The following is an 18,372-nucleotide window of genomic DNA, read 5'->3' as shown; positions in this document are numbered from 1 at the left end:
TGATACTATTCACTTTACCCTTTATTTTGTTTTTATCGTTAAAACTCAAAGTTTTCAAGTCATTTTCATTAATTTTCTTTTTTAGGTAGTGCTATTCACACACCCCTTTTTACCTTCCACACACCCTTGTTAAACTTTGACCATTGATCTTCTTCAGTTCATTCAATCCGACGGTCAAAAATTGAGAACGGTGTGTGAGAGATAAAAATAGATGTGTGGATAGCACCATCCTTTTTTTTTGGTCAAACGATAAATTTTGTTAGATTAGCCATCGACGGAGTTTGAATCCACACCGTCATGCAAGAGTTCAACACCCTTCCACTATTGTGGTAAAGGACTACTTGCCAATGCTGTTTGGAAATGCCTCTATAGGGGCTATAAGCGTTTTCTAACTATGATTGCTAGAAGCACCAAAATAAAAGCACTTCTAACAAAAACACTTACGAACAAAAGTGCTTCTAACATAAGAGGTCCCAAACAGACCCTAAATCATTCCCGTGACATAAATACTTCAGAAAGATATAATTATAAGATTATAAATACACTTCATGCCGACCATCAACACATTTGTCCAAAAGAAAGAGAACTTAGACCTAACACCTTTTAGGAGCTTACAGCTGAGGCCGTTTCACTGATATAAGTGAATAGTATACAAAAGTTGCACCTTGTAGTGTGGTATATTCCCAGTCGACTAATTGATAACGGCCATACCTATACAAAAAATATCCAAAGTGATCCAAGTCTGAATTCCGGCTTACTAGATAACGGCGTAATCATATAAATGGCGGCGCCTCCATCATGCTAAGATACGACGCTTCTTTTTCTCTGGTGTTGCATGTATCTGTGCCTTGATCCCGTATGTTTTTAGCTGAAAGTTCTCAAAAGCCTCAGAGATTGCTCCGACCTGTACATTGTGTTGGAGAATATGAATATGTTTAGTCAAAGACGGTAAGGGAGAAGATAAAACCAGTGATCAAACTGTGGTAATGTTTAATTTGACAGACCAGCTCAGGCTTTTTGGAGTACACACGCACTATCATATCTTGATATGATGTCGGCAGCAAGTGACTAATACGATCATCGCTTATGGTGAATTTTTCATGACTATTGTAATCCTGAACAGATACAGCAAACTTGTTTTCAGTGACGCACCAAAAAGCAACCATAGAAAAGAACTGAATCTTCACCTATCTGCATCCTACACAAATTTTGGTTCTTCCTGACTCGGTAAAGATGTGTCATTTAACAAGTTTCAATTCCACAAGTCTGAAATAGTCTACATTCCTTTCATTTTCAACGAGTCTCAAATTGTTTCTCTTTTCCTTTCATTTCTATCGGCTCTCCGATATCAAAATTAATGACTATTTCATCTGAATTATGTATCCATATAAAAGGTTTAGATACAAAAGACTACTGCATGGGTTTAAGAGACGTACCTGGAAAAAGCTGATACTGGAAGAGGTACATGCATTAATAAGAGAAAAAAGGGTCATTTGATGCTTAATAACAGTTGCACCGAAATATAGAACCAATGGCCTTTTAAAGGACATTCTCATCGAACCAAAAAAAGGAGAGCATCCTCACCTTTCAAGAGGATTATGTCTCCCACGAGTCAAATCAATCCTGACATTGCTAACAGTGACATCCTCCTCTTTCAATGTCACTCCTCCATTTTTCTGTGAAAAAAGTAACATGGCGTTAGTAGTGAGATAATTTTTAGCAATGAAGAGACTTACACGCATGCACTGAAATGGAAAGGACTGGTTGTCACAACCTGAGAACAAACAATATCTTGAGCGGTGACATTTTTGAAATGCTCCATTTTTTCCTTGGGTAAAGAATACTCGTTGCAAAACTGCCACCAAACATTATCAAACCACAATAGAGACCCATAAGTAAACTTTCTCAGATTATTCACGGAGTTCAGAAAAGTAGTGACCAGCAAAAACTTACCTGATAAAGATTTCTCCTCCTAATGCGTAGGATTAAGTCCCTAGCTTCCTTTAGTTCTTCGTTTGGAGCTGTCTCAATAGTTCTAATTATGGTGTCATCTAACTGCATTTGAATCATTTCAAGCATAGCATTCTAAGAATCAGGGCAATAATAAAAACGAAATAAAATGTAGTAAAATGCTCCTGATACCTTCCAGTATTGAGAGGGATCCTCAATGCGTGACGCAATGTCAAGAAAATCATTTGCTTTCACTAAAGCATCAACCACCATAAGCTCTATGGCCTGCAAAAGTAGTTTTTTGTCAGATTCAAACACTGAACTCATCTGTGCTGGGGATGCTCAAGAAACTATTTAGTCTATACCTTTACTTTCGGATGTGTATAAACTGTTCGATACAAATCAGCACGGGTAGCAAATAACTTGTGGACGGTAAGATCTAGAAATTTAGGCAACCATTAGCATGTAGAAACCCAAAATACAAAACTAATCTGATAAATGAATTTGACAAAATACTAACAATCTTTGGCACGATAGCATATTTCATCATCCAGAACCCGCATTGTCTCCATTAATCTGCAAGAGGGGGAAAATATATGATGATAGAACAGATCACCAATAATCACCCATGTATTCATCTTCCCTTCACTTGATAAGCAGCCGTAAAACGAATTTGTTTCAGCTTAGTTGTTGCTAGTAAAGTAGTCCTACCTGAAAGGTCTTAGCTAGTTTCTAGTTGGTGGATTTCTTATCCGCTTGTACTTCCTTCTATTATTTAAAAAAAAAATGCTATTGTTTCTTTAAAAAAAATAAAGAATAATAAGATGCATCAAAGTGAACTTTAAGATCAGAAAGAAACCTTTGATACTCAAAGTTCAATCCCAGCCCACAATTGCGGCAGTCACGAAGAATATAATCAAACCTATTAATGATAAACATCTCCATAGCATTAGATTCCAGTATGAAAGTTACATAAACATGCATTAAAATGAAGTACGAATGAGTAATACCACAGCAAAAAATCCTTGAGTCTCACTTACTTGTCCACATCAATTCCATTACGGCCATTTGCAACAATTTCATACAAAAAAGGCTTCTCCCTTGAGCTCTAATAAAAGTTTAAAAGAACATAGAGAAAGGTCGGATCAAATAAAATGACAACCAAATCTAAAATACATAAATATTATACTAATGCTGATTTTGAAGAATCTTACCTTAGGCACTGCAAATTCTGAGCTGGCCAGTATCATCTCCTGCCAACCGGGAAAAAAATTATCAACCATGGGAACAGAAAACCTAATTTATATCTTGCCAGAACTCGAGTACGGTTTAAAGTTTATTGTGTAATAAAGTCTGGAGCTGGCTAGAGAGAGAACTTCAAATAATATGATGCATCCGTAATAAGTCCTATCGGGCAATAGATTACTAACCTTAACTCTTTTAACCATCTCAGAGTCGATATCAATATGATGCTGATTAACAATGTGGTCAACCATCTTCGCTGACATATGTTCATGTGACCTAATACACAGAATTTTCACCATATCAAGGAGACAGAAACTTCTAAAGCATACGTTTCATGTGTAGGTTTTTTTTTCTTTTTCTTCCAACTCTTTTTGTGATAGGAAACAAAATCTCATAGAGAGGGCATTCAACCATAAAAGAAAGTGTAAAAGGATGTAAAACATACCAATGGAAACCACTCCGAACCTGGGGAAGAAACTCACGTTCAAACAAGTGACTGAAGGGCCCATGGCCAACATCATGCAGAAGTCCTATAAATTAAAAGAAAAAAACAGAATTATCAGATGACACAACAAAGGCACAATACGTTAGAAAAAAATATAATCACCTGCAATTTTTACTGTCTGGATATCAAATCGGTCAATATCCAGCTCCGAACCCTGTAAAGATGCAAGCATAAATGAAAATTTTCGAAAACTTTTGACATTATATGTATTTACCGGTCCTCAAACATATTAGACTACAGATTTCTACCTGGTAAATTTTAAGCCTCTGTGCAGCTTCACCAGCAAGCCAATAGACACCAAGCGAATGCTCAAACCTGGAATGTGTGGCCCCTGGATAAACCATGTGTGTCATTCCTGAAACGTCGACACAATGACATACAGAACTTCAATTACACAATGCCAACACTCCAAAACGTTACTCGATACGAGAACAATTAAAACATATCATATTCTAATCAAAAAATTCTGAAGCCACATCCACATTGAATCGTCCATCTTAAGCAAAAACTAAAATGAAACCTTGGATTGCAAAAACTGTCCACAGATACCAACTACTTCAATGTTTTACAATGAAAAGGTTTAAATTCATTGTTAAAGAATACACTATAATCGAACGAAGTGCATAAAACTCACCGAGTTGCTTCAACTCCCGAAGCCTGAAATGCCATGAAATCATTAAATTCACAGCAAACAACAAACACATATTTCATTCGACTTAGTACTACACAAATTCCAACTTACCTCTGAAACTCCTCGGTATCGATAAACTTCAACGAAAGCTGCAACCATAAAAAAACACCGTAAAAACACTTCATTCAACATAAATTTCAAAACTTTAACAACAATGCGTCAATGCCATCAAAATTACCCCTTTTCCATCCATAACTCAAAAAACAGTAAACAATTACCCATTTTCCATACAAAACACGGTAAAAAACACTTGGCCATTCATAAATTTCAAAACTTTAACAACAATGGCAAACAAAAATTACTCTTTTTCAATTTACAAGTCAAAAAATCAAAAACCCATTAGTTGTAAACGAAAATACAACTGCATGCGCCAAAAAAGGTACAAAAATTACTAGCAAAAAGCCCAGTAAAAAACTCAATGGGGCATCAGAGAGAGTTACCGCGTCGAGGTAAATGTTGCCATGGACACTGTCGTGCACGTGCTTCGAGAGACGGACGTCTTGAGAGGAGGCGAAGCTGTATATCGGCGAAAAAACACGGTCGTTGTTGTACGCCCCCATGGCTTGCAGTAGCAGTGATGGATTTCGCAGACACAGAGAAATCGGTGCGTAAGCAGAGAAATAAGGTCGGAGATAGAAGAAAGAAACGTACTTTACAGTTAATCACATCCGATTAGCGATAAAGACGAGATAATTACAAACTTAAATTCCGAGAAATTAGGACAGGGATATGGAGAGACAAAAACGAGAAGGGAACAGGGCGAGGGTCGGCGGGAGAGGCCAGGTGGGAGGGTGTGTGGTGCCGCAAAATCCTCACACTTGTTTATTAATGTGGGATTAAGGGCCTGGTTTGGTATTTCAGTTAAAAAAAGAGAGGCTGATTCTACTTTGTTATGAGAATAAATTTATTTTTACTGTTTCACGTTTTTAGTTTTTTTGTATTTATTAAAAACTGTGAAAATAAGTTTTTTTAAGGGTTTATCAATCACCTTTTTGAGCTCAGTTTTTTTTTTATACCTACATTTTATAAAAGAAGCTTCAGTACCAAACCAGTACGAAGTATGTATTTTGTTTTCGAAAAAAAAAGAAAGAAAGAAAGAATGTTTTTTGTTTTTTTTTTCTTTAATTTTTAATTCTAGGACTAGTTTGGTTTGCGGTGAATCATTGAGGTGGGTACTCGAATTCACTGAGAGAGCAATTTACATGGATTGAAATATGAAGTGAGTTGTGGTGGGTGACAGTTGGTTGTTAATCCACTAACTTGATTATAAATAGAAAGATTTCGTCGAACTGTACAACAAACTCCGACGGTGTCGGTTGAAATTAGAGAGCGATGCGTTTAGTGATGTTTAAAATATTTATATAGGTGGTAATATTGATATACAAATTTACAGAAATACTGATAGATGTATTGATATCAATAACAATATCAATTGCTTTAGACGGAAAATATGAAAATTTGTAATGTGGAAGGCATATCAACTCATTCGGATTTAGTCGAAATTAGAGAAAAATTTCTCAATAAAAAATCAAATGTTTGAAATTTGTCAACAAAATTTATGTAATGAATCGGTAAGAATCTTCAATATTCATTGATTTCTTTAATTTTTGAATATTTCAAAAAAAAAATATCATTAATTTTGTGGATATTTTAAACATTGAATGGTTGGCCATCTCTAGTGAAACTATTCAGCTTGGCCCAATCTTAGATATGAAGAAAGATGAGACTGATGGGCCTTTTCCATGGGCTCAAACCATACTTCTTAATGGGCCGCACTCAAATTATCGGATAAGATAACGTATATAAACGAGAGGGTGATCCAGCACCAACGAGATTAACTTCCATTTCTGCAACCATGGTGGTTGTGTCATCCACTTCCTTTTCAATCAAATCCAACTTCACTCCCCAGCTCTCCACCGCTGTAAACCACCACCTCAGCAACCCTTCCGACCACCCCATTTCGCCTTCTCTGCTATACCTCGGCCAAATCTATGGGGACCCCACGAGACACAAGAATTCCAAAGCTCCAAGCTCAAGTGGATTCTTCTCTGTTAAAGCTTACATGGACAATCCAAATTCCATCCCCAGCTTCGCTAGCAAGGTCATCGGCTCCCTCCCAGTTGTCGGGTTGATAGCGAGGATTCTCAGCGACGAAGGCAGCCTCGGTTGATTTCGTAGAGTTTCGGAGGCGGGTGGGGAAGAAGTGCACTACTGATGATTCTAGAGCTTTTTATGAGTTCCAAGTTCGACGAGGCCGGGTAAAGATCAAATCTTTAGCGCCTGTTTAGAAATGCTTATTTAAAAGGTACTTTTGCTCACATCAAATTTTTTAATAAAAGTGCAAGTGTTTACCAGAAAAGCACTAGGAAATGTCTGTTGAATTAGTGGCAAAGTGGCCAACTTTCGGCTAATAAACAATCAATAATATAAACAAAAGGAAGGTGGACAACATCATGTGTCTTTGGTGAAAAGAAAATGATGATGTCTGTTGAGGAATGATTATTCCTTTTGCTTTGGCTTTTTTCAAAGGTAGAGAATTCGGTTTTTGTGCTGCCTTTGGTAAAGAGAGAAACCGAGGGAGAGTTGAAAAAGAAGTAGAAAACAGAGAGCATTTTCTGATTGCAGTTGCAGAGAGCAGCAGAGCATCAGAGCAGAGAAGAAGGGGTGCCGCATCGCCATTGGAAGAGGGCTCCTCTTTGTTGTTGTAATAGTTTTGAACTTTATTGGTTGTATTGGGGTTTTGTTTTGTGAGCTTGTCAAAACTTTGTAAACTCCTATTTGGTTGATAGTGGATTATTGGGTGAGTTCCTACTGCTCCGAGGACGTACTCCAGTTATACTGACTGTTGAGGAGCCTCGTTAAAATCTTGATGTCTTTTATATTTTGTTCTTGCATTCCATTTGATATATTTCCTGTGGGTTAGTTTGAGTTGGTTCCAATTGGTTTGGTGCTATTCTAGCACAACAATTGGTATAAGAGCACTAGTTGCTCTTGGGTACTGTATAGTTGCCAAAGATGTCAGATGGGTAAGATGAGAATCCTTTTGGAAGAAGCTTCGGGTTTGCAAGAACTACGGTGCAAAATGCAAAGTTCGAAGTGAAAAAATTTGATGGCACAAACAACTTCAGGATGTGGCAATGTGAGGTCAAAGATGTGTTGGCTCAACAATATCTACTTGCCGCTTTGGGAGAGAAGTCGGAAGCTATGTCGAAGCTGGAATGGGAGAAATTAAATTTGTGGGTTTGCTCTTCAATTCGGTTGTGCCTTGCAAAAACTCAGAAGTATTTTGTGATGCGGGAGACATTAGTAAGTGTGTTGTGGCAAAAATTGGAAGACAAGTATATGACGAAGAGTGCAAAGAACCGGCTACACTTGAAGAAAAAGCTCTACCGCTTCCAATACAAAGAATGTGCAAAAATGATTAGACACCTTGATACTTTTAATAAGTTGATTGCCGACTTATTAAATTTAGATGAGGATATTAATGATGAAGATAAAGCCTTAATATTGTTGAATTCCTTGCCGGACTCTTATGAGCATTTTGTTACCACTATTATGCATGGTAAAGAAACTGTGAAATTTGAAGATGTGTCAAATGTCTTGGTGAATTATGAAATGAGGCATAGAGATAAAAATCATGATAGTACCTCTGAAGCTTTATTTGTTAGAGGTAGATCATCGGAGATGAGATCATCTTCTAGTAGGAAAAAATCACACTCTCGACTTAGAGGAAACTCTAAAGGTAGAAAAACCTTGGAAATAGATGAATGTGTCTTTTGTCGTAATAAGGGTCATTGGAAGAAAGATTGTCCTAGACTGAAGACCAAAGAAAAAGAAGGTTCTGAAGCCAATGTTGCTGAGGTTGAAACAGACTTTTTTTATTTTGCTTTAACCACTTCCTCATCATTTGATTGTGCTACTAAGCGGGCGTTGGATACGGGTTGTACTCATCATATGACTCCTCACAAGGATTAGTTTTCAAGCTTGAAAGAGTTTGATGGTGGTGTTGTGTTCATGGGACATGACAATCCTTGTACAACAAAAGGGATTGGTACAGTTCATTTGTAGTTGCTTGATGGCATGGTTAAAGAGTTAATAGGTGTTCGGTATGTACCGAATTTAAAGAAAAATCTTATTTCTTTGGGCATTTTAGACTCCAAGGGTTTCATGTTTTATTCAGATGGGCAGACATTGAAAGCTACTTATGGTGCACTTGTTGTGATGAAAGCTTCTCGATGTGGTCATTTGTATCTATTGCAAGGAAGCACCGTGACGGGTGAAGCGTCTGTAGTCTCAGAAAATATGGGCACATCTGATTCAGATACTACTAGACTGTGGCATATGAGATTAGGTCATGCCGGTGAGAAAGCTCTACAAGGGCTTGTGAAAAAAGGTCTTCTAAAAGGTGTCACGACTTGTAAGTTGTGAGCTTACCAAAACTTTGTAAACTCACATTTGGTTGATAATAGATTATTGGGTGAGCTCCTACTGCTCCGAGGACGTACTCCAGTTACACTGACTGTTGAGGAACCTCGTTAAATCTTGGTGTCTTTTATATTTTGTTCTTGCATTTCATTTGATATATTTCCTATGGATTAGCTTGAGTTGGTTCCAATTTGTTTGGTGCTATCCTAGCAAAACAGTGTCTCATGAATAAACACTTGCCAATACTTCTGTAAAAATGCTCTTCTTGACCCATAAGCACTCCCAAGTTTTCTGCGAGTGCTTTGGGTTGGCAAAAAGCACATTTTACGGAGGTACCTTTTGAGAAGGAATTTGGAAAAACGGATGAGTTTTGAGTTGGATTTTGTTGTTTTGTGTAGGCAGGGGATCCTCTGTATGTTCTAATGTGCTGTTGGGTAGCAGCCATTGGTGCCGGTCTTCTGAAATCCGAGGAGATTTAGAAGGGGCGGCGAGGCTGCGTGTTTCAAATGATAGCGAATTCGAAGAGCAGAATTTCATTTCCTTGATCAACGAGGCAAAAGAGGTTGGTTTGGTTGGTCCGAAGTTTTTGATCATTTACTTCTTGTGCGTGGCTGAAATTTTGTTCATGGTTCTAACTAAAAACGATGTATGAAAAATGCAGAGATGGGCGAAACTAAAGGCGCCTACGCCGACTATCCCAATGGAGATTCGGGTTGAGAAAGCCCTTGAAGGGATTTACCTCTGTTGCTTTGAGAAGGATCCGATAGAAGAAGAAGATGAGAGACTTCTAAATGTAATGCTTAGGGCTGTTTATCCATCCGTTATCATTAACGAAAGGCACAGAAAGTAGCCGAAGGCAGTACTGACGGCAGTGTTCGAGAGCCAAAGCCCCTGTCAAAAGAAGCTGTTCAAATGCAGATGAAGGACCTCCAGTTCCTTCAACAAAACCGAGATAGAGACACTTGATCGAAGTGCTTCTCCTCACTCGTTACTTGTAAGCATGGATTCGCAGTTTTTGTTTCAAAGTTTGAATGATAGTGTAAGTTTATGAAACAACTAATCAACCGAAGATTAGCCATCCAACTGCATACTTTTGTTGGTAGGGGATAGAAGAGAAAATTCCACGACGAAAAACACATAGGGCAGAAACTCCACTTGCATACAATATGATAATCTCATTACAGCAACAGCTCATAGCCTAATACAAATCAAAGAAAAGCAAGCAAGTTCCTTTTACACACTATTTGACTGGAGTTACCGGCTGTGCAGCAGGCCAGAGTTGCAATGGCGCCCCTCGTACAAGTAGACTCCCGTAGAAATAGCTCCGCGACATCTGCTAAACAAGAAATTTTCTTAGGCAGGCACTGAGAAAAACTACATATCTTTATACTGATTGAAACCCGTTTCTAAGAACTGAGCAGGGATGTGAAACACGCTAGCGAAGGTCGCTTTTCAACAAACCACTTGACTGGCACCAGGATTAGCCAGTTCATTAACATTAATCAGCTCATATTCCACCAGTGACAAGTTGTTATCTTCCTTAACAGAGAAGCTGGCGGGTTCGGTTACTTCAACTCGACCCCATTTGTCCACAGCAAGCCTCATAGAACCCTTGAACATGTCTATTTTCGCGTTGCGCAGAATCACCGTGGCACCAGTTGTCATCAAATCAACTGTCCATAAGAAAGGCCAAGACATAGTAAGAACAAAACTCATCTAAAATCTGTGCAACCCAACAACAACAACGAAAGTAAAACATGTCGTCGACAGAAGACCAAGAACAAGATCAAGATCAATGTCTTATAAAAGACACTACCTTGGTCATTTCTGGCAGTGAAAACGATGGTTCCGGTTTCATCTCCGACCAAGCATTCGGCGATCCTCATCTGACGAACTCGGATTCCATCAGGACGGGCCTTCTGCAATACCATCTTCACACTAACAACCTTCACAACCAAGGTGTGCCCCTTGGTGTCCGGTTTCAGCTGATCAACCTTCTTGAATACAGGTTTCCTCTTTGCCGGTTTTGTTTCCGCCATTTCTAACAAAAAAACTCTAACATTACCCAACAAGGAGAAACACGTCAACAATCCGAAACAACCTCAAAAAATCTTAACCAAATACAAACATGAATCTAGTACTCGAATTTAACCACATTTGCCACAAGATACAAGAAAGTTTCATAACATCTGAAAGAACAAAACGTCACGAATTCAATGAGTCACAAATGTTCATAAAGATGCAACATTTATCTTTGTAATTAGTCACAAATTACACGATTAGTCACGCACTTGATGAAAACAAAACAGAAATTAAATACACACACACACATATCAGCAGCTAAAAAAGCAAAAAGCAGGAACCTTTCTTTCTCTTTTCAGATGGTTTTTTGGTTCTCAAAAACAATATCTGATCCTTGAAACAACAACTCAGAATCCTTAATACTAGACAATGAAGAAATTGTAGACAGGATTCAGTTTTGGGATTACCGTTTAGAGAGAGAGAGAGAGAGAGAGAGAGAGAGAGAGATTAATCTGTTTTTGGTTTTTTACAGTAGTGAGAGTAAGCGTGTGGTGGAGGTATTTGATGACCGTCGAAATCGCCTTTTGAAACGACAGGTTACTGGACCAACGGCCGTTTGATCTTCCACTTTTTCATGAACAAATCTTGTTGGTACACGTCGTCATGATCAATTCGATAGAACGAATGCTTTATGTATTTCATTTCTTAATGAGGAAGTAATTACAACTGTGTTTATATACACTTTGCTAGATTAACTACTAACACAGTGATTAGTTACAAAATAGTTGTAACCAATTTACAATTGTCACAACAAACAGAAAATATCTAAGTACGAGGTGTCCCTTTACCCTCCCTCAAGCTAAACGAAAGAGACCCGAGAGATAGCTTGGACTGTAACAACTTGAATTTGGCCTTGGAAAGTGCCTTGGTGTGAATATCTGCAATTTGATGTTGAGTACTAACATATGGATTTCGAATCAAATTGGCTAAGACAAATTCTCTGATATAATGATAATCAATTTCCACGTGTTTCATACGAGCATGAAACACATGATTAGATGCCAAAGAGATTGCCAAGACATTGTCACACCACAGTTGAGGAACCTGTCTAAGTGGGAAGGTGATATCATTAAAGATTTTGCAGATCCATGTCAATTCTGCAGCAGTGTGGGTGACAGAACGATATTCAGCTTCCGTGGAGGATCGAGCAACAGTGTGTTGCTTCTTTGCACTCTAGCTAATCAAGTTATTACCCAAATACACACAATAACCACTTGTAGATCTTTTGTCAAAGATGCAGACGACCCAATCAGCGTCTAAAAAAGACATGAGATGTAAAAAGCCTTTCTTAAACCACAAACCTTGATGTAAGGAGAATTGTTGAAGTTGTCACATCTCGACTCGGGCTTCACCACATCCCAGGCTAAATTCCGATGTAGCATGATATTGTCTCTGGGATTGCTATCGCGCGAACTCGCTTAACTTCGGAGTTCCGATGGAACCCGAAGCCAGTGAGCTTCGAAAAAGCCTTGTGCTATATAGAGGTGAGCATGTACATATAAGGCATAGAGGATCCACTCCCCTAGGCGATGTGGGATCTAACAGAAGTTCTTGGAGTAATTACCATGACCGTTACGCTGAAATGATCATTTACCACAATTGTTTTGAAATTTGGAAGGAGCATGAAACTGAGCAGAATAAACTTTTGGGGAAGGAATAGTATTGTGGTGTAGGAAGGAAATGACCCTGAAATTGAGCATCAAAGGCCTGGAAAGGTTCTTGAGCGGAAGAGACAGCTCATTTCTTTTTGCGATTCATGAACAATTCCTTGTTGATCAACATACCATGCAGTTCATCCAGAGTAGTTGATGAAATTCTCAGCATAATAGTCAATAAAAGATTCATATTCATCAGATAAGTCATTAAGAGTGACATCAATAAGATCATGATAAAAAATCAGAGAACCAGCCACCATTAAAGCATCTAAAAACCTTTGATGCGTTGCAGATACTCAAAAATCGAGAGATCACCTTTGTGTACAGAATGTAGACGAGATTTGATTTGATGAATATGAGCAGCAGATACACCTTCAAATCGATTTTCAAGAATAAGCCAAAGATCACAAGATGAGGTCACACAAACAGTAAACAAAATGATTTATTCATAGAGAGAGTAGAATTAAGCCAAATAAGGATATTATGATCCTTTTCATACCCAGCTTCAAAGGCAGGGTTAGGAATTCCAGTATTGCGACCAGTTTGATCAAGAAGATAAGGCGGTGGACATATCTCAGAACCATCAACAATGCCGATGAGCATGTAGCCTGAAAATTGGAGCAAAGAGAGCCTTCCAGACCCAATAATTGTCACGCTTCAGCTTTGTAGGCACCGTACAACTGATATTCTGGATCATGATCGATGAAATCGAAGAACTGAAAGAATTAGGGTTCATCGTAGTGAAATTAGGGGCGACAAACTCAGTCGGTGCAGGATTAGGAGGAACAATTTCAGGATGCGTAGGCGAAGATACTCTTACAATGGACGTCTAGTCCAGATTGACTTATCTATTTTTAAGAATAAACAAGTTTTTCTTTTTCTTTTGGTATTGGTATTGTTATTGCACAAGTTCAAGCTTCTGTTTGAGCACCAAAGTGAGAATCGAACGCAGAACCTCGTACGAAGATACTCTTAAACATTTGAACAAGTTTCTTACGGGTTTTGAGCAAACTCGCTAATTAAAGTTACAACTTTTCATTATTGAAAGGGAAAGTTTCCCGGCAGCATAAACTCTTACAAGTCTCACAGAGACATGGTGATGCATGCTCGGATCAAACCGGTGCCCTATACGGCTATACAACCGGTGAAAACGAAGAAGATAAAAGCACACAGACCCTAAAGTCGAAGGCTTTTGGCTACATTATTCATATGGACCTGCCTCATAGCATCTGCAAGCGAACACAAAGTAGAAGACTTAATAACAAGCACCCGAACTACTGGTATTGGCTTGCTAGTTTACCGTCCTTGACAATGTAGTTTTGTGCCGGAAATTCTTCTCCCTTGAAGTACCTGTCGAGCATATCCTTCGTCCCAGCAGCATAACGCAACTGCACAAATTACATGATGGATTTCAGTTCTGGGAACAAATGAAGTGAAACCATGAGCGTAAAGGATAAGATAGTAAACGTCAAAAATATACCTGCGCATCAATTGTGGTACCGGATATATGAGGGGTCATAGCATGGTTTGGCATGTAACGCCATGGATGGTCTTTTGGAGCTGGTTGTGGATTCCAAACATCACCACTGTAACCTGGAGAATTATAGAATCAAATGAAACGATTAGGCAAAAGTCAACAGAATTAACTCGATTAACATTGACCAGTTCATGAGTTACCTGCAATGTGTCCGCTGGAGCAAGCGTCGACAACAGCCTGCGTGTCCATGATTGCCCCACGAGCATTGTTAACAATCAGAACTCCCTTCTTACATTTTGCAATTCTTTCTTTGTCAAACAGTCCTCTGAGTCACAAGATCAATACCCGTTAATTGTATTGATCCTATCAGTTTGTCAGTCGTAGATAAGCTTCTAAACACAATTATACAGTAATAAACTCAGAAGATTAGTCCTCTCCACCAAAACAAATAAATAACAATCAAACGGAATAAAATAGTCAGAAGATTAGCCTTGACTTAAGTACCTTGTTTTTTCAGTTAGGGGTGTGTTGACAACAATAACGTCACATTTCGGAAGCATTGCATCCAGATCCTCCTCAAACTTTGCCCCGGTCTGTTTCTCCAATTCGGAGTCAATCTTGACACGATCATGATAGAGGAGATTGCAGTTGAAAGGCTTCAACCTTTGGAGCAAAAGCCTGCCAATACGTCCAGCACCAACCGTCCCCACCGTCTTTCCTTCAAGATCATAAGCTCTGTAGGCAATGCCTGCAACATTCCATTCCCCACTAACAATCTGCTGATACCCAGGTACGAAGTTGCGGACGAGAATGAGGATTCTCATGAGCTCATCTTCTGCAACCGAAACCACATTGCTTCCCGTGACCTCTGCCACGGTTAATCCAGCAGCAGCAGCAGCTTTCAGATCAATGTGATCAGAGCCAATTCCAGCTGTTAGAAGCAGCTGCAAATTCTTGGCCTTTTTTATCCTTTCGGCCGTGACATAGGCCGGGTGGAAGGGCGTTGTTATGAGAACATGAAGATCTTCAATGTGTTTGTCAAGTTCTGAATAAACAGCACCAAAAGGGACATACAAAGTTCCCATTAGTTTAAAGTACGAACAATTTAAGAAAAATCAACTTATAAGCCCAAGGAAAACTCATCTCAAGGCGGAAAAACCTGTCAAATTAACAAGTTACCGGTCAGTAATTAGGCGAGTTCGACGCCATATACATGCTGCTAGCAGGACAAAATTTAGCAGAACTGAGTCAAAAGTTTTTAACAACATTCATTGATCACATTAATCTTGGCATATCTGTTCAAGCCAAGTGTGTCCTTTTGTTTATAGTTTTTGACAAGGCGATACTCTAAACTACTCTAATCTATAGGAAAGGGGGATCCAACTCGAGTGACACTGCCCTCACCAACTAGCCTAACACACGTCTACAAACTAAATATAGCATAAGTAAGCTAATTTTATACTCACATAAGCACATGCATTAGGACATTATATATACTTATACACACACACACACACACATTATATATGAAATGTATAGAAAGGTAGTGAAATTGTATGAACTAACCACAATTTGGTCCTTCCTTGTCATCAGTGACAATATACTTGTGGCCCTGTGATTCCAGCCAGTCCCTTATCCCCAAGGCCCTTTCCTCACAACCCAGAAAATTGGGGTTCAATTCTGCATACTCCTTGGCCTTGTAAAACACCCCAACTATCTTTTTGCTTCCACCAGATGCCTGCTCATACCAAACCACATCAATTTAACACAACGCAAAATTTGGTTTATTATTATTTTTTAAAACGAAAACCCAAAAACGAGGGACTTGTAGCTCAGTTGGTTAATAGCAATCGCTCCATCCACTTGAGGTCGAACTCCCTATTTCCCCATAAGGCTAAAGGTGGCATTTTTAAGGTGATCAGCAATTTAACAAGCTTAATTATCACAATTAACTAATTGCTGAATTAAATTATGTGAGTATATATGGAAATGGCTTACATGGAGGTGCCTGGTGAAAGTTGTTGAAGATGCTGAGCTTCCTGATGAAGCAAGACCTCGAACTGCAGAAACAAGCACACGCTTCATCGCCATGGATTCTTAAAAATTTCCTGCTAATTGGTTGCCAACCGATGAACCTTGAAACTAAAATATTTTGAAATTTATTAAAAACTGAGAAATAATTAAAAAGAGAAGGCTCTGTGTTGTGTGCAACACAAAAGCCAAAAGGTTTCTGCCCATTTATTTATAATAAACGAATGAACCGAGAGCTCAGTGACTCTCTTCATCATCCAACTCCACTCGACCTAATCTTTCTGGTTTTTAGTATGCATGCTACGCACGTGTAGAGTCTACTTGTCGGAAACTACTCGTTTTCCTCTTGGCAAGTTGGCAACTGTCCGAAAGGTATGTTGTTTTGGAAATATTTGTGCTCACCACCCTTAATTGCTGGTGATGCTTACGATTTTATTCTGTTACAAGAGTTTATAATAAATAGATTAAATTAGACTCATATAATGATAATTAGTAAGGTGATGATCATTACCACCACTTAAGATGATAAGTTAAAATGTACTCGGTCTTTTTAGTGTGGAGGGTAGCTATAAAACCTTATTTAAACTTCGAGAATGTTACTGTAATGCTATTTAATTTATCATGTTTCGAGGGGGTGAATTTCATACCAGACCATATTGTCAATCGATGCTATGATGAAACTCAAACTTACCTCATGATATCTAGCAAGTTAACCGGCGTCCTGAGTCCAACAGTCCACGTGCTTCCACATTACTCAGTATGCATTGTTCACAATATACAACTGATATAGCTTGTTGAGAGTGGTACGTAATTGATTTTATGGCAAAATATCAACTTATTCCATCACGTTTTATCATAAATTTTTACATAATAATGCATAATTTAGTTGAGATGCCCCATAGCAGCAGAAAGTCCTTCTTCATGGTAGGGTAACCTTATCCAAATTCAATTTGTCGATCGCCTTTGTGACTTTGCAGAGGCTTTTCAGCCGCGGGCCCGGAAAACTTTGGTGGTTGTGTCACGCCAAAGTGGTGAAATGCTATTCGTAATTTGGTGGGTAGTACACTGTACACATGATAACTAGATTCTCTCATGAGCTCAGGATAGAGATCCTCCTGAGCAACTTATTCGGATTGTTGAATTTTGATTCAACTGTTCTAAACAGGAAGTTCTTCTAAAAGTTATAATAATTGTAGTCGTTGAATTAAGTTTGAATAAACCAGATGAACTGCTTATAAGGATCCTCATCCTGGGTTAAGGACAGGACCAGTTCCATCAATTTGGTCAAAAAATGCCCAAAGGCATTCTTACGTGGAAGAGACATCCACTAATTGGACCACATGGCAAGTACAAAGTGGTCTAAACTAAGGGTGCATTTTTGCTCACCCACACTAACTATAGGATATGCTCACCATCCATTCCAATGCTTGCCATGTGTAATCCACACTAACTCTAGTTAAACCTTTTTTTATTTTTTATTTTTGCTTTAATTAATAGAAAAGAGAATCCTACTTTTACTCATTTACTTCCATATATATCATTTCATTTTAAATATTTTATTAAAACTTAAAACTTACCTTTTTGAATACAAACAGTTTTTCGGCTCTAAGTGATGAACCCACGTAACTGGAGCTGCTAAAGCTTAAAGCTTTATCTCCTTCACGAACTCTCCCTATTATGAAAACCCTAATTCCAGACCTACCCCCCCCCCCCAATTGCTAACCGTGTAATTCTAGCCCTAATTCCAGACTCAACTAATTCCTTTTTATTTTTATTTTTTGGAAACTCTACTAATTCCAATTTAAAAAACATAAACATAAACTTAAAACCCCAATGTCGATTACGCCTTCATAGTCGTTGTTTTCTGTAAACTTCCATGACTTGGATCTTTACTATTGTATGATCATGTAAAGAGTTTTTATCATAAATAGGATCTGTAACCAGTTGGAGATTATGGTAATCAAAATATGTGTAATCAAATTTTTATGGTAATTAAAATATGCGAGCTTGATCTTCCATTTGCATATGATTCTAACTTTATATGGATATACAAATTATATCAATTCACTTCGTCGTCAATATCCAACAAAATACAATTATTTGATATGAAACTCATCAAAATAAAATTGTACAAAGCTAGTAGGATGAATATTCTCCACTTCAGAGGATGTCGATCCAAAAAAAAAAATTCTCTAAATTCTATTACAACATGATCTAAGATGTTGATGGATTTGAAAAATTCAATTCAAGAGTGGTTCCCAGAGGTATTGGTTGAATGTTTGATGTTGATGGATTTCAAAAATTCAGTTGA

General features: G+C 38.3%; 3 protein-coding genes and 1 pseudogene across 7 annotated transcripts; 1 reads left to right on the top strand and 3 right to left on the bottom strand.

Annotated features, from left to right (window-relative positions):
* Positions 1 to 456: 456 nt before the first annotated feature.
* On the bottom strand, positions 457 to 5,250 carry LOC103442263 (uncharacterized). Of its 2 annotated transcripts, XM_008381034.4 has the most exons (19): positions 4,832 to 5,229; positions 4,443 to 4,480; positions 4,335 to 4,357; positions 3,949 to 4,055; positions 3,803 to 3,854; positions 3,641 to 3,725; positions 3,381 to 3,471; positions 3,165 to 3,203; positions 2,991 to 3,058; positions 2,810 to 2,872; positions 2,471 to 2,526; positions 2,316 to 2,389; positions 2,143 to 2,235; positions 1,954 to 2,055; positions 1,775 to 1,855; positions 1,585 to 1,676; positions 1,437 to 1,452; positions 1,005 to 1,115; positions 457 to 904 (listed from the first exon to the last, which is right to left on the bottom strand). In XM_008381034.4, the coding sequence occupies exons 1-19, from the start codon at positions 4,949 to 4,951 to the stop codon at positions 797 to 799; spliced, it is 1,419 nt and encodes a 472-aa protein (XP_008379256.2). In that variant the 5' UTR covers positions 4,952 to 5,229; the 3' UTR covers positions 457 to 796. The 2 variants fall into 2 exon arrangements, 1 of the variants encoding a protein (XP_008379256.2); XR_011571072.1 differs by lacking the exon at positions 1,437 to 1,452 and having other exon boundaries at positions 1,005 to 1,133; positions 4,832 to 5,250.
* A 996-nt stretch (positions 5,251 to 6,246) lies between these two features.
* On the top strand, positions 6,247 to 9,893 carry LOC103442763 (photosystem I assembly factor PSA3, chloroplastic-like; annotated as a pseudogene).
* A 61-nt stretch (positions 9,894 to 9,954) lies between these two features.
* Positions 9,955 to 11,548, bottom strand: LOC103442264 (uncharacterized protein At4g28440-like). Of its 4 annotated transcripts, none has more exons than XM_008381035.4 (3): positions 11,306 to 11,548; positions 10,633 to 10,871; positions 9,955 to 10,489 (listed from the first exon to the last, which is right to left on the bottom strand). In XM_008381035.4, exons 2-3 carry the CDS (start codon positions 10,853 to 10,855, stop codon positions 10,269 to 10,271), a joined length of 444 nt encoding a protein of 147 aa, XP_008379257.2. In that variant the 5' UTR covers positions 10,856 to 10,871; positions 11,306 to 11,548; the 3' UTR covers positions 9,955 to 10,268. The 4 variants fall into 4 exon arrangements, with proteins under 4 accessions (XP_008379257.2, XP_008379260.2, XP_008379258.2 ...); XM_008381038.4 differs by having other exon boundaries at positions 10,633 to 10,857; positions 11,306 to 11,447; XM_008381036.4 differs by having other exon boundaries at positions 11,180 to 11,395.
* Positions 11,549 to 13,569: 2,021 nt separating this feature from the next.
* On the bottom strand, positions 13,570 to 16,487 carry LOC103429023 (formate dehydrogenase, mitochondrial). Its single transcript, XM_008367163.3, has 6 exons — positions 16,029 to 16,487; positions 15,597 to 15,768; positions 14,535 to 15,075; positions 14,231 to 14,355; positions 14,034 to 14,146; positions 13,570 to 13,941 (listed from the first exon to the last, which is right to left on the bottom strand). Exons 1-6 carry the CDS (start codon positions 16,119 to 16,121, stop codon positions 13,828 to 13,830), a joined length of 1,158 nt encoding a protein of 385 aa, XP_008365385.2. The 5' UTR covers positions 16,122 to 16,487; the 3' UTR covers positions 13,570 to 13,827.
* Between the last annotated feature and the right edge of the window lie 1,885 nt (positions 16,488 to 18,372).

Source organism: Malus domestica, chromosome 09, assembly GCF_042453785.1.
Source record: "Malus domestica chromosome 09, GDT2T_hap1".
Classification (NCBI taxonomy): domain Eukaryota; kingdom Viridiplantae; phylum Streptophyta; class Magnoliopsida; order Rosales; family Rosaceae; genus Malus; species Malus domestica.
Note: the sequence above shows the minus strand (reverse complement) of the source record. Positions and strands in the feature narration are given on the sequence as shown.

Coding starts and splice junctions, on each gene's coding strand:
- LOC103442263 (XM_008381034.4), bottom strand. CDS start 4,951: ATGGGGGCGTACAACAACGACCGTGTTTTTTCGCCGATATACAGCTTC. Junction 4,358..4,442: donor GATACCGAGGAGTTTCAGAG/GTAAGTTGGAAT, acceptor ATGGCATTTCAG/GCTTCGGGAGTTGAAGCAAC. Junction 1,677..1,774: donor AAGATATTGTTTGTTCTCAG/GTTGTGACAACC, acceptor CTTTTTTCACAG/AAAAATGGAGGAGTGACATT.
- LOC103442264 (XM_008381035.4), bottom strand. CDS start 10,855: ATGGCGGAAACAAAACCGGCAAAGAGGAAACCTGTATTCAAGAAGGTT. Junction 10,490..10,632: donor CACTGCCAGAAATGACCAAG/GTAGTGTCTTTT, acceptor TCTTATGGACAG/TTGATTTGATGACAACTGGT.
- LOC103429023 (XM_008367163.3), bottom strand. CDS start 16,121: ATGGCGATGAAGCGTGTGCTTGTTTCTGCAGTTCGAGGTCTTGCTTCA. Junction 15,769..16,028: donor CTTTCACCAGGCACCTCCAT/GTAAGCCATTTC, acceptor TGGTATGAGCAG/GCATCTGGTGGAAGCAAAAA. Junction 14,356..14,534: donor CCCCTAACTGAAAAAACAAG/GTACTTAAGTCA, acceptor CTTGTGACTCAG/AGGACTGTTTGACAAAGAAA.